Below are 14,913 nucleotides of genomic sequence, written 5' to 3' on the forward strand. Positions count from 1 at the left end.
GCTTTCCCGAGGGGAAAAAGGGGAAACTCCGCACCGCGGAGACCCCGCACCGAGGGCGCTGGCGGGGCCGGTCGGGGGTGCGCCGGGGCCGGGTGTCCCGCAGGAGCCCCCCCCCCACCCCCGGCAGCGGCCCCGCTCCCGGGTGCGCACGTTTGGCTGAAACGCGGAGTTTTGGGGGGTTCGGGGAAGAGAGCTGTGCTGGAGTTCGTTTTTCCGACGGCTGCCGGGGATGGAGGGAAGGGCGAGATTTTGCCCCCAAAGACAAAAATAAAAGATGTTTCCACGGGAAAAGAGTCTTAACCCTTTCAAGAAGCTCGGGCTGGCCCCTTGTCGGCCATTTTTTGGCGGAGTGTGTGTTTGGGTGCCCCCCACCCTCCCGGACGGCGAACGGGGACCGGGGGGAGCCGGGACCGGGCCGGGGGAGCCGCTCGCCCGCCCGCCGGGGCCGTCCCGGGGCCGCTCCCCACCGAGGTGTTTGTTTAGCTTCAGCTCCGTCATCAAGAGTTTCTTGAAAGCCTAATAAATCTGTTACTTGCCTCCAAATCTAATTACCCGGAGTACTAATTAGGTGCAAATGGCCGGTGGAAATCACTGCAGAGGCGGGCTGATGGCGGTGGAGTAGCAAAGTTTGTCCCTTCCCGAGCGGGCATTTGAGCTCTGAAATGCAGCAACGTCGGGGGGAAGGGGAAAGGAGGGGGGCAAGGTTTGAATGTTGCCCAAACCTGGGATAATTAAAGTCCTTGCAAGAGACTAGGGGAGAGATAGGTTTCTTGAATTGTTTCTTTGTTTCTCACCCTTGGGCTTTGTTATCTGCATTATTTATTTAGCCGAGGGGTTCTTTGTGTCTGCCAATGGCCCCAATCAAGTTTTGCTTGAGACAATTAGCCGGTGCCCGGCCGGGAATCCTATGCAAATGCCCCGGGCTGCCGTACAATGCGGGCAGTTGAAGGCATGGGGGGGTTTTGTTCGGGCAGTAATTACTGGCTGGGATGTGCCCCCCCCCTTCCCTCCCCTCCTCGCCCCTTTTTTGGGGAGAGATGCGTTTATCTAGTCAGTCTCTCCCAGCTCCCAAATCCGGCCGGGGGTCCGGCTTTAGCGGCTGGAGGATTGAACGGGGGGAAGCAGCGGGGATAAAAGGTGGGAGGGGGGGGCAGTGAGCTGGCCTGACCCCCCCATCCCTCCCTCCCTCCCTCCCTCCTCTCTCCCCTCCGCAGGCACCTGGCGGCCCCCCCGCCCCACGGCACCCCCGGCAGCGCCCGGGGCAGGCAGGGCGCTCGGGCGGCTCCCCCTCGCCCGGATTTCGGCCAACTCTCCTCCCCGCCACAACTTTAGCATGATGTCTTATCTTAAGCAACCACCTTATGCAGTCAATGGCCTGAGTCTCACAACCTCGGGCATGGATTTGTTGCATCCGTCCGTCGGTTATCCCGGTAAGCCACGTTTTCCTCCCTCTTCCCCCTCCCTGACTCCCCCTTTTTTGCCCCACGGAGGGGAATTAGCTGGGCTTTTGGGGGCACGACATACCCAGGGACCGTGATGGTGGGTGGGGGGCGTGGGGTCCCCCTTTCTCCCTTCCTCCTCATCCTCAACTTCTTATTGGGGAAGGGTCTGCGGAGGGGGGACACCCTCCTGCTGGAGGTGGGTGCTCCAGACCCAGCCAGGGAAGGTGGGGAGGAGGCATCGGAGGTGGGATTGCTGCACGGTGGGGGTTGAGGGGTGCGGGTCACCCAGGGGAAAGGGGGGGGAAATGGGGGTGCCCCCCTGGGGAGGGGGCTGGAGGGGACCACAGGGGGCTGAGGGGCCGCTGACTGACAGCCAGGGCCCCTGGCTCCTTTGGCAGCCACCCCTCGAAAGCAGAGGCGGGAGCGCACCACCTTCACCCGGGCGCAGCTGGACGTGCTGGAGGCCCTTTTCGCCAAAACCCGCTACCCCGACATCTTCATGCGAGAGGAGGTGGCTCTGAAAATCAACCTGCCCGAGTCCAGAGTGCAGGTAGGGAGCGGGGTGACCGCGGAGATCCCCTGTCTGTCCCCCACCTCTGGGCCGGCGTGGAGGGTTTGGGCTGGTTGGTGGCTGGCAGGGAGGCGAGGGGGCTGTTTTAGGGGATGGGGTCAGTCCTGGAGGGAGATCAAGTCCCTGTGGGGTGAAGGATGCTCACAGATGGCTGAGGGTGTAGGAAAGGCGATTTGCCCCCCCAGGGCTGGAGTGTGCCCCCCCATCCCTCCCTGTGCACTGGGGGGGTTCGTGCAGCTCCCGGATCCCAGCTCCTGAGCCCTCCGCACCCCTGCCCACCCCCCTTGGCCTCTCGGAGCCGGGGAGGGCTCCCCAGCATCCCCAGGCTCTGCACCGCGCCTTGTCTCGGGCGCCAGATCCCAGCCTGTCCCGAAGGTGCTTGGGGCCCCTGCGGAAGCCGTAAAGGATCCTCCCTTCCCCAGGGATCCCCGCGTCCTTGGAGCAGGGTCGGACTGGGATCCCCTTCCACACCAGTGCAGACTGGGGGCTTCCTCTCCCTTTGAAGGGACTTTGATGAGTGAGAGGAGATCTTGGCGGAGGGGACCCCTCTCCTGGGGCTGGGCTGTGTCTGCTCTGCAGGCAGCCTGCAGGGGTCCAATCCAGGCAGCGTTTTGTGGGTGCTGCTGGCAGGGCAGGAGGGGGGTCCTGGAGGCCTGCGCTGCCCCCGCCACCGATCTAGGGCACCCCTGCAGCCAGGGCAGGGCAGCTCCAAACCATCCCTCCCGCTCTCCTCCCTGTGAGGTTTCCCGAGGCTGCGCCATGTTGGGCCCCAGCGGAACGTGGCCTCCCGGGTCCGGGATCCCCCCACGCCAGACCCCAGCCTTCTCCCCATGAAGCCGCCCCAGCCCCTGTCCAGCCCCCTCGGTCCCTGCTAAAAGAGGGCGAGATGGGTTGGGGGGCTGGCCTGGGCTGGGGGTGAGAGCAGAGAGTCTATTTAGGGGGTAAATGAGGCATCTTTACCCCCCCCCCCCAACCACTGCCTCTGTTTCCCTAATCGTTCCCTCCCTTTCTGATGCTCTATTGTTTCTAATTAAGGGCTTGACTTCAATAGGCCTTAAATGGTGATTCCTGGGGGTCCCCGGCTGGCAAACAGCAAATAGGGAGCGCTCCCCCCCCTTTCCCCCAAAAGTGACCTTATTAAGCAGTTTGATTTGCCCATTTCCACTTGTTATTACTGCTAATGATCTCAGGGAGGGGGAGCCCCGGAGCTTTTCTTTGCAGCAGCCCGCAACCCTCCGCTCTCCGGGAGCGCTTTCAGTGCCCCCTCCCCGGCGAGGTCTCCCCGATCCCCGGCTCTTTCCCCGCTTGGGTTTGCCTGCGTATCCCTAACCCCAGGCTTTTTCTCTCTCCTTCCCCGTCTCTCGGTCTCAAGGTATGGTTTAAAAACCGCCGGGCCAAGTGCCGGCAGCAGCAGCAGCAGCAGCAGAACGGGGGCCAGAACAAGGTACGGCCGGCTAAAAAGAAGAATTCGCCGGCCCGGGAAGTGAGTTCGGAGAGCGGGACCAGCGGGCAGTTCACTCCCCCCTCCAGCACCTCGGTCCCCACCATTTCCAGCAGCAGTGCCCCCGTATCCATCTGGAGCCCGGCGTCCATCTCCCCGCTCTCAGACCCCCTGTCCACCTCTTCCTCCTGCATGCAGAGATCCTATCCGATGACCTACACCCAGGCATCAGGCTACAGCCAAGGATACGCTGGCTCGACCTCCTATTTCGGAGGGATGGACTGTGGATCTTACTTGACCCCTATGCACCACCAGCTTCCCGGACCGGGGGCCACCCTGAGTCCCATGGGTGCCAACGCGGTCACCAGCCACCTCAACCAGTCTCCAGCCTCCCTCTCCACCCAGGGCTATGGAGCCTCCAGTTTGGGCTTTAACTCCACCACCGATTGCTTGGATTATAAAGACCAAACCGCCTCCTGGAAGTTAAACTTCAATGCTGACTGCTTGGATTATAAGGACCAGACATCGTCATGGAAGTTCCAGGTTTTGTGAAGAACCTTTGTGATAACGAGAGAAATCGCGACGAGAACGAACAGGCTGGGCTGAACGCTCCAGTTTTAGTCAGGTCTTGGTTAAATTAAAGAGAAAAATAACTCAACGGACAAACAAACGAACAAACAAACGACAGCGACAAGAGGGGGACAGTGTTGGTGTGATCCCGTTCAGACTCATCTCCTGCTCAGACGCTCTGGAAAAGGAATAATAAAGAGGAAAAACGGAGGAGGAAGGCCTTAAACGGACAGATCATCTAGTGAGCAGAAAACAGACAGACCCATCTGTGTTCTTTCTAGTTTTAGGCAATCGTTGGGTTTCTTTGTTTGGAAGAGGTGGGAGATCGTCCCACCTACGGGCCAGTTTTAAAAAAAAAAAGTCAAAAAAAAAAAAAGTCTAGGTTTTTATTTCTTTTTTTGTGTGTGCGTGGAAAGATCCTTCACCCAGAGGTTTCCAATGTGTTAGCCAACCCTCGGTTAAAATATTCGGAATGGACAGCATCTCTCTTTTTCTCCCTCTTTTTCTCCCTCCCTCTTTCTTTCTCTCTCGCTCTCGAGCTCATCCAACTGTTTCACGCCCAACTTGCTCAAGTTGGCACCCGGAGAACTTGGTTCAGGGCTGTGTGGGTTGTGTGACTGATTGTCCTAGCTGCACTACTTTATTTAAAGATAAAAAAAAAAGATAATGTTCATAAGGAGTCAATATGTAGTTTTTAAGAGACAATCAGTGTGTGTCTTATATAAATGGTACATCTGTGGTTTTTAATCTGTGCTAGACTTCAAAACTGTGATCTCCTGTATTGTATGCAACTATGAACTCTGCACCAGCGGGAGTTCTGCTGTGATTTAAATAGGTTATAATTATAAGTGAAATTCAGAGCAACTGAGTTACCTATTATCATCTTTTTAAAATAATTTAAAAATATATATTAAAAAAAAAAAAGAAAAACATAAAAAACACGATCGCCTTTCACCCAAGGTGAACTGCACTGAAACTTTTTACAACAAACTGTCTCTGAATGAAAGAGAAAAGACCGAAAAAAACCCCACCTGAGGACATTAAACTCCTCCGGAGCTCACTTACTGCTGGCCATGCTGGCAGTAGCCGTCAAATCTAACAGGACTTTGGGCAGTTGCTCTGACCTGGATGAATTTAAACCGAGAAATTCATTGTCGTTTATGCTTGCAGATGTTAACTGAAAAAAAAAAAAAGATATATATGCATAAACCTTTTTTCCTGGATTTGGCAGATATGTATAATTATATTAAAATGGTTCTAGCACACTTGATGGTTGTCTTCCATTTTAATCGCATCCGGCGAGTGACGGAGAGGGGCGATGCCGTCTGCCGCAGGGATTTCTCGGTTGCAGCCAGGCGCGCGGGACCAGGAGGGTCCGGCTGCTTCTCCACGGCCGAGACAAAGGGGGTTTGTCAGCGGCTCCCCGAGGCGAAGGAAGCCAAATGAAGGGGATATTTTTTTATTATTATTATTTTTTAAAGCAAAAAACCCCATTTGTTACAAACTGTTCTTGGATAATGTGACATTCCTCCCCCCAGCTTTCCCAAATCTCATCGTGGAGAGGGGAGGGATGCGTTTGCTCTGCGGCCTCCCGGGAGGTGCAAGTCCCCCATTGCATTTAGGGAGAGCCCTAAACTTTCCAGGCTGATCCAGGGAAGAGAAGGGGGGACTTAGGAGCGATCAGGCAGGATCATCCCAGCAGAGGTGCTGGGGAAGGAGGGGGACAGGTTTTTAAGCTGTAATTCCATGAGCTGAAGCCACGGCACCCTATGATGCAGGATCAGCCCCTTCCCAAGCATCCCTGCTCTTGGTGGCTCTTTCTCTGTCCTTCTCCCTCTCTCTCCCCCTCTCCTTCCCGCCTGCGTCGCTGGGGTCGCTTGAGACCTGAACTCGGTTTGGATTTAACGCAGCAAAAAAATGGACCTCTGGAAAGAGAGAGAGGCTGAAAAAAGCGTCTGCCACCATCCTGCTCCCTGTCGCCCGCTGTCCCCCATGGCTTGTCACCGGCACCCTCCTGCCTGGGAGTCACCTGGGGCCACAGGCGTGTGGCCACTGTCACCCCGCCGCCGTCCCCAGGACCGGGGACCACGAACGTCGCCGTTGCGGTGTCTCTCCAGCCAACCCTCGGCTTCGCATCCCCGCATCCCAAACGGGCTGTCCCCCTCCTCAGGCACCGGCAAACCCTCTCCTTCCCATGGCGGCATTTATGTCCCCTGCCACCGCGAGCAAAAATCAGCCTTTAAAATAAACACACTGGCCGGCTCTGAACGAGGGCGAGTTTTTACGCTGCTTCGTGTTAGCGCTTGTCGGTCGGTGATTTTTCTCATTTATTTTTTTTTTTTTAATGGGAGGATATGTGCAGGGAGGCTTTGGGAAGCACAAGGCAGCCAGCGGCTGGGGCTGCCGGGGACGGCTCAGCCGGGTCCCCGCCGCTGGCTGCTCCCAGGCAGCAGCGCCGAAAGTTTCATTTCTCCGCTGGTTTGGCTCAAACCAACAAAGTTTACCCCCTCTAAAAAAAAAAAAAAAACAAACTAGTTAAGGAAAATACGCTTGGAAAAAGCAAGTCCTTGATGAACTGGGGCATAGCATCCCACCTGCCTGGAAAAGCTCTTTGTTTCCTGGGTTTTTGATTATTTTTTTTTAAAGCCTCTTTAAAACCTCTTTTCCCATTTTGCTTTTCCCATCTTATCTTTTACTTCTCTTTCCAGAGTATTTTTTCCTGTCTGTTAGGGATGAGCTCCTCTGGCTACGGCTCATTTTTATCAGAAAAAGCCAATTCATGGCAGGAATTTCTCTGAATTTCACCTGGCTTTTTGCACTTCCCACGTTTTCTCTACCTGTTTGTTTCTGCTTTTAATTTAAATGGGCACTCGTGTGGGCAAAGAGCAAAATCCCAAGGTGAGCTGGCAAACACAAAATATTATATAAAGAGTGTTTTAACTCCTTTTTCATTTTTAATGTTTTAGATCTCCCTTCCGGCTGGATTCGTTTCCTCTGAACTCAGGCAGTGGGCGGCAATTCTGGATCCAATAAAATCGGGGGAAAAGCTGGGGGGACCATATTGGCTTAGTGTTGGAAAGCTGGATTTAGGGGCAAAGAGCTGATTAGAAGGGTATTTGATTTGAGGTGTTCCCCCCAGCCCTCCAAAAATACACATATAAGCAAATCCTCTCCCTGTTCTGCAAGGGTGACACTTCCCACCACAGGAAAAAAAAAAAGAAAATTGGAAAAAAACCCAAAACTGAAAAAAGCAGAAAACCAAGAGGGAAGTCTTGACCCCAACCACAGTCGAGCTGCCTCAAATGCTGGCTCTATCTCCTCTGCCTGCTCCCTGCCCGATGCCCTGCCTGCACCCTGACTACTCCTTGTCTGATCCTCTCCTGCTCCTGGTCTGCTTCCTTGCCTGATTCCCTGTCCGTTCGCCTGCCTGCACCCTGCCCACAGCCTGACTGCTCCCCTGCCTGTACCTTGCCTGATAGGTATATCCCACTCCCTGCCTGCTCCCTCCCTGCACCCTGCCTGCCCCTTGCCCCATCCTCCATGTTCTCCCCTGCCCACACCCTGCCCACTCCCTGCCTGCTCCCTGCCCACTCCCTGCCTGCTCCTTGCCAGCACCAGCCCCACTGCCCAGTCTCTCCCCAGTAACCAGCTCTGCTCCCACCCCAGGCTGAGCCAGCCCAGGGAGCCCCAAAACAGGGACAAGTTTTGGGGGACTGCATTTCCAGGAGGAGCACGGGGCTGGGGAGCACTGCCAGTTTCCAAGGAGACGGGGGACAGTTACTGAAAAAAGATGGATTTAGGGAATCGCAGCAGAGCTTCCCCACCTGGCATGGGGTGGGGGGCACAGGGACCCCCAAAACCTCCACTCACAGCCCTGGCACCGCCCTTACCTGGGGTGGGGATAGGGCTGGAGGCTTGGGTGTGGGTTTGGGTTTGGGAGGGCTGAATTTGGGTCTGGGAAAGTTAGGAAGAGGATTGGGAATGTTGGGTGTGGATATGGGGTTGGGAGGGCTGGGTATGGTTTGGGCTTGGGGTCAGGCTTGGTTTGGGTCCTGGAACCCATCCAGTTTTAGGGACTGAAAGGGGAGCACAGACAGAAGAGCCCCCCACCCTCCGCCCCCAGTTTCCCAAAGAGCAGGGGAGGACAGGTCCCCCCAGCCCCTGGGGCCATGCAGGGCCGGGGGGTCGGGGAGGTGAACCCCAGGCAGCAGCCCCCCATGGTCGCAGGGGGGCCGTGGCCCTCCTCACCCCCGGCCCCTGCTGGGGGCTGTCACCTGGGGGGGGGGGGGCACCTCTGCCCCCCACTCCCAGCCCTGCAGGGTGCTGGGACCGCGGGGTGCGCAAGGTTCAGCGCCTCCAGACGTGCACCCCACTCCCCACACCCTCCCGCCCCACATATACACGCGTAGAGGAGCACCGTGCATATCTGTAAATGTACATAGCACGGATGCTCGTACCAATGCACGTGCATAAATGGATATAGCCTACAAATGCGTACATAAATGCACATCAATGAATGCATATAGCGTAAATGCACCTATCAGTGCATATCTATAAACACATGTGGCACCAATGCATAGGGCATAAATGCAGATATTGATGCATATCCTAAATGCCTATTGCATGAATGCACGTATCAGTGCGTATATAGGAATGCCTATAGCAGGGGTGGGTATAGCGATGCCTGTAGCACCAGTGCTGCAGGTGCTGGGGCTCTGCAGTGGCCGGGGCTGTGCTGGGGCGAGGGGCCAGGCCCTGGGGGCTGAGGGGGTCAGGGCTGTGTGCGGGGAGGCCCTGGAGATGGGGGGGAGAGGGAGAAAGGACATGGAAGGAAGGGAAGGAAAGGAAGGAAAGAAGAAGGAAGGATGGAAGGATGGGGCGGGGGGGGGGAAGAGGGAGAGAGAAAGGAAGGAAGGAAGGAAAAGAAAAAGAAAAGGAAAAAAGAAAAAGAGGGAAATAGAAAGAGAAAAGCAAAAGCAAAAACAAAGGAAAAGAAAAAGAAAGAAAAAGAAAAAAGAAAGAAGAGAAAGAGAAAGAGAGAAAGGGAAAGAAAGAGAAAGAAAGGGAAAGAGGAAGGGAAAGAGGAAGGGAAGGGAAAGAGGAAGGGAAAGAGGAAGGGAAGGGAAGGGAAGGGAAGGGAAGGGAAGGGAAGGGAAGGGAAGGGAAGGGAAGGGAAGGGAAGGAAAGGAAAGGAAAGGAAAGGAAAGGAAAGGAAAGGAAAGGAAAGGAAAGGAAAGGAAAGGAAAGGAAAGGAAAGGAAAGGAAAGGAAAGGAAAGGAAAGGAAAGGAAAGCAAAGCACAGGAAAGGAAAGGAAAGGAAAGGAAAGGAAAGGAAAGGAAAGGAAAGGAAAGGAAAGGAAAGGAAAGGAAAGGAAAGAAAAGGAAAGGAAAGGAAAGGAAAGGAAAGGAAAGGAAAGGAAAGGAAAGGAAAGGAAAGGAAAGGAAAGGAAAGGAAAGGAAAGGAAAGGAAAGGGAAGGAAAGGAAAGGAAAGGAAAGGAAAGGAAAGGAAAGGAAAGGAAAGGAAAGGAAAGGAAAGGAAAGGAAAGGAAAGGAAAGGAAAGGAAAGGTAAAAGAAGACAGAAAAAGACAGAAGGGGAGAAGAAACACCATTCAGCAGATCCTGCTGCTGGGGCTGCCCAGTGTCTCCCTGCTGCTGTTATGGCTGCTGCACCTCTCTGCTGGGGCAGAGCAGACGGAGGTGATGGTGGGGGGAGAAGAGGTGGTGAAGAGGCAGATAAATATATAAATGCTGCACAAGCTGTTAAAATCTGCTCTGAGAGTCAATTTTGACTTTTAGGCTCATGAACCATTAATAAAAATCTCCTTATACTCAAATGACTCTCAAACGCCGTGATAGCGGATTACAAACTCCTAATGGAGATACTGTATGATCAAATATTCTCTAAGCAGCAAGGTCTAACGTACCGGGGGTGGCCGGGCCACCTGATTATCAGCTTATTGGCAAATACTTCTTAGTGCGGAATGTTCCGAAAAGGAAGCATCTTCCTTGGCGCGGTCCTTTTCCTGTTCTTCATTTAAACAGATTTGGGAACGGCATCATGTGCTCTGGCCACCATAGGATGACCTGTGGTAACAAGGTCCCCAGGCGCGGTGTCGCACACTGCACCGTCATGGGGCTTGACCCCAGTTTTGGGTTTTCCCCGTTCGAGATGCAGTGTTGGAGGCATCGGTGAGGACTCCCCTTCAGCACACAGAGAAAACACCTTCCGTGGTCTCAGATACCTCCTGGTGACACTCAGCCCTTGCCAGGGCCAGGCCACTGTACGTGACCTGTAATTACTTGGTAATTAAATTTGGAAGGCTGAGGTAGCATCATTATAAGGAGAGCGAGAGGAAAGGAGGTGCCTCTGTGAGACCAGAGACCTCCTTACAGAGATCCCTATGGAGCTAATTGCTGGAAAAAACAGACTGTATTTCTGTTGTTTTCTGTTTTCAAGGAGGAGCTGGTTCTCTCCCTGCCTCCCCTCACATGCTTACAGGTAGGGACCCTGATATTTAATCTTGTGTGGATGCTGGTAACAAGAGATGCAATACTTCTGCCAGAGCTGTTGTTGCTTAGAAAATGCATCGTCTAACCCTCCATGGGGGCAACTCGCCCCGCAGAGCCCTGAGCCCTGGGAGGGCCTGGGACCAGGCTGGAGAGAGAGGAGAGAGCACGAGGGAGCAGGGAGTGCAACTTACCTCCTTTCTGCTTCAGAAAATGTTTTAAAAGTCCTTTCTGGTCTGTAACCTTTTCAACAGGGACCGCATTTTGTGTGTGCATACAGCACCTAGCACAGAGCGGCTGCGGGACTCGCAGCGGTGCTTCCACCCTCTCTCACCATTAATAGCAGTTCACAGCCTGCTGGGAGATGACTGAACTCCCACCTTGATGAAGTAATGACACCAGAGAGTTTTCAAGACTGGAAGCATTTTTGACTTTCCCAAAGGAGGTTGTGAGGTCAGGATGACAACGCCAAGAAGAAGAAATTTTCTACTGACCTGCTTTGATTCACTTGTGACTTTTTGGTAAGGCCAAACTGTGTATTTCCCACCAGGGCCGGGTCCTCCTGCATCCTCGTTCCCTTTAGAAGTGACAAATTGCTTTTGCTTTCAGACACAGTTTAAAGCAGAGGTGAAGCCGATTTATCTTCTGATGTTGCTGTTAAAAGCAAAGCGTCCCTTCATCCATGCAAGCCAGTCCCTTCAAGCCATGGTGGTGGAAGGACAGGTAACCATGCTCTGCTGCATCTCATTGATTTTTGGGGACCCTGTGGGCCACTGTGGCTCCTCCATGGGGTGTGGGGCTGCAGGTTTGACCCCTCAGGATAAACAGGCTCCTCTCCATTAGGGACATACCTGGAGGGAATCGCATCTGGGCTGATCTGGGTGAGGGCATTGCCCCGGGGGCTGCAGAGCTGCGAAGGAGGAGTTGCGATTAAAGGGAGTATGGCGAGTTGCAGAGGAGGCAGCGTGGGCTTGGCTTTATTTAAGATTTTTATTAGCAATGTGAAAGAGCATGCAGGCAGAATGGTTAAACACTGAATCCCCAGAGCTAGTGAAGGGAGAGAAGTGATAGAAAGAGGTACCCAGAGGACAGAGAGCTTGGCAAAGAAAAGCAGGGCTGGACAGCAAAGGGTGAGCAAATGCCCCTGGAGAGATAACCAGGGCGATTCAGCATCCCTGCAGGAGGAAGGTGTTTGGAAAGCCGGGCCCTGCATCGGCTGGTGAGCGCTAAGCCCTCCCAACAGTTGTGAGGTTGCAGGAACTGGGGTGGTGGGATGGTGAGAAGGGTGATGGAGTCTGGTGGGAACCCGAAAGGCTTCAGCCCTGGGGCAGTGAGGGGATGAGGGCAGGGACGTTGCCACTGAAACTCTGGAAATCCCCAAATCAGGTGAGAGAGGAGACCTCTACTGAAATGATGTTGTCCAGTCTCAGGGACAGGCTTTGAAACCGAAAGTGGAAAATTAGAAAGGGTTCAGGAAGAACCACACAAGCAACTCAAGGAGTGGGGAACCTGCTTGGCAGAGGGGTACCTGGGGAGATCCTGTCACTACATGAGGTATCCAAGAGAAGGCTGAGATGATGTCGGTATAGTCCGTGATTGCAGAGTATGACATGGAAGACAAAAGCATATGTTTACCCATCTAGTAACAGCACTCAGGTTGACATGTTAAAATAAGATCAATCCAAACTGGACATCAGAGAAAAACAAAAGTTATCAGCTGATACAAATTGCCTGAGGACATGGAAGATATGCACGATTTTTGAAGTACTGCAGTCAAATAACTGAGTGCCTTTCTAAAAGATATGCAGTAGATGTTTGCCCTGTCCATAATCACTTAAAATACAATATGGCACATCCCTTACTTACATCCTGCTGTTTCCGGGCTATGTGCAGGACTTTTTAGAGGATGGAGTATTCACCAGATGACTCCTGGGAAAATTTGCTTCTGGACCATCTCTGGACATGGCAAATCAAGTACAGATGGTGTAGGAGAGAGCTGAGAGCCAGCACCAGAGATCAGGCTGCCAGTGGTACAGGTTACCTGTGCTGCTGAGATTTGTGTTACGGTGGGACCTCCAGGCTGCAGGACCTCCAGGCTGATGGCTCGTCCAAGACAAGTGTAGCAGAAGCACGGCATGCCATCGGTGTCTGGCCTTTCCCACGTGCATGGAAGAGGCCATCTGCAGTGGAACAAGGGCACTTTCCCACTGCTAGCACAATGCTGGGATCCCTAAGGTGACCCAGTCTTGGGAAACATCTTGCAAGAATTTCCTGGAGCAGTTTGGGTCAGCCCCGCTGTGCCACTGTTCGCTCTTTTTTTTCTTTGGCCACTCTCCCTCCCGCTGCCTCCCTGCCGTGGGGACCAGGGACACGGTGCCAGCCTCTCCAGGTGTGTAAACCAGCCGCCTCCTTTGGCAGGTACTGGCAGGGGCAACTTAAACCGCTACAGGCTGCCAAAGCTCGTTTCTGACTCATGGCCTCCCATATCAACAGGGAGAGAGGTGACTGCAGAAGGGGTCACTGCAGAGAGATCCGAGTCTCTTTCCCTGTGTTTTGGGGGGTGCCTTCAGTGTTTTGGGGGGTGCCTTCGGCATTTTGCAGGGTGCTAGTGCTTGAATGGATCATCCAGGTCTGCTGCAAGTCTGTGACATTGCAAGGGATGGTGGTGGATTGATTGAAAATTAGTAATAAACAGCACGCTGGAGCTTTTTGGAGTTTGGTGGGAACAACTGTGCAGATGCAGAGGTCACCTTGTGGCATTACACTGGTCCCTATATAACTGAAACCAAAATTAGAGCCTCACTACATGTATTTAATTACTTGTATTGATGCAACCACATTAAAATGATCCCTATATGTCTAATTTCCCAGGAAAAATCCTAGTCTCTCTGACATTTCATTTTTTACTTTGATGGCATCACTGGCCAGCAAGGGCCTATTGAGGCTCCCTCACTGCCATACCATGGGGTCAGGCTGCAATAATCAAAGGCAAAAAGAGCATCAAGATGCACCCGGGGGTGCCAAGGGATATGCAAGTCCCTCCCTGCCAGGGTGACCCTGCAGCAACCACTTCTCACACGTATGTCCTGGGGCCCATATAGGATGCAGGAAGGCGATCATGGCTGAGGAGCCGTCTACGTGGCTTTTATGCTTCTGTCTGGAGTGCCTTCATTGCCTCAGCCTTTGCATAGATACTGCAGCAAACAGTTGTTATTACTTGGCCACAGCCTTTAATATGTGCTGCAAGAAGATGCCTGGTCCTTTCTAAGACATCTGGGAGGCTGAGATTTTCTAAACCGAGGAGCTGAGCCTTGTAGAGGGTATCCTTAGCCCAGTTGGGAAGGGGACAAGTGGACAAGACCCAGGGACAAAGGCAGCCCTTACTGCTGGCAGGGCCTGGAGGACCACTGATGTTAGGGGCAGAAGCAATTTGCTTTGCAGTCTGCGTTGGCCTGAGGATTAGCTCTGTCTGTGCTATGTTTGTGAGCAATTTTGGTGTCAGGATGATAAAGTGCCTGGCAAAGGAGCCTGAAAAGACTTTGGCCGTGGGCATTATGCTTGCTGGGCCAGGGACAAGGCAGCAGGGGCAAACAAGGAGCTTTCCCCCAGCCCATCTGGGTGATGCCACACGTGGTCCCACGTAGGTGGGCTGGCTGAGATGAGCCAGGAGGTTGGCGCTCCTGTGTCAGACACAGCCCCTCGATGGAGCATGGTGCAAATCAACCAGTTGTGTCTGGCACTTGGGCACAGAGGAGCTGAGGTGTTGCAAATGCAGGAGATGGGCTGAGCTGCATGGGGAGAGGGAGTGTGAGACAGAAATCAGCTGCGTGATGCCCCGGCAGCACCGAAGACATGTAGGTCTCTTGATAATCAAAGAATCCAGTGATGCTCGTGGGCTCATACTGGCAATCTCTGACTGTAACTGTCCCCATCAGGATTAACAGACAGCATCTTTACTCACTCCGCAGTTTAATAGACAGTGATTAGATATTATACAGAGTCAAATTACTCATGGAGACCAGGCATGATATGCTTATTTTTTATTTGCCCTCTAATCACAGAAATCCACAAGTGGCGTTAATTCTAGACACAGCCATACCAGCCTGTTCTGGGAGCTTTAAAATTAAAGCAATCACAAGGCTTCCCTTAGGTTTCCAGTGACTTATGCAAGAAACCAAACACATGAGAACAAAAGGACAAATGAAAAACTGAGGTTTCAGGCTGGAATTCAGCCTTCTTTTGGTTTGCACCGAGAGCAGGGTGAGGGAGTCAACTTTCCTGTGTCAGGAGGAGGGAGGGGGTTGTCCTGATTAGATCTAATTTCCTACTTGTTTACTGTAGCCATTTGCATAATGATCACCCTGCGAAGAGTGGTTAGCA

General features: G+C 53.3%; 1 protein-coding gene across 2 annotated transcripts; it reads left to right on the top strand.

Moving 5' to 3' along the window:
- Window positions 1–1,333: 1,333 nt before the first annotated feature.
- On the top strand, window positions 1,334–4,006 carry OTX2 (orthodenticle homeobox 2). 2 transcript variants are annotated; one of them, XM_087747065.1, is made up of 3 exons: window positions 1,334–1,430; window positions 1,820–1,992; window positions 3,386–4,006. In XM_087747065.1, exons 1-3 carry the CDS (start codon window positions 1,334–1,336, stop codon window positions 4,004–4,006), a joined length of 891 nt encoding a protein of 296 aa, XP_087603191.1. The 2 variants fall into 2 exon arrangements, with proteins under 2 accessions (XP_087603191.1, XP_087603192.1); XM_087747066.1 differs by having other exon boundaries at window positions 1,841–1,992.
- Window positions 4,007–14,913: the final 10,907 nt, after the last annotated feature.

This window comes from Nipponia nippon, unplaced genomic scaffold (genome assembly GCF_047370975.1).
Source record: "Nipponia nippon isolate SJK-2023a ecotype South Korea unplaced genomic scaffold, ASM4737097v1 scaffold_11, whole genome shotgun sequence".
Lineage (NCBI taxonomy): Eukaryota > Metazoa > Chordata > Aves > Pelecaniformes > Threskiornithidae > Nipponia > Nipponia nippon.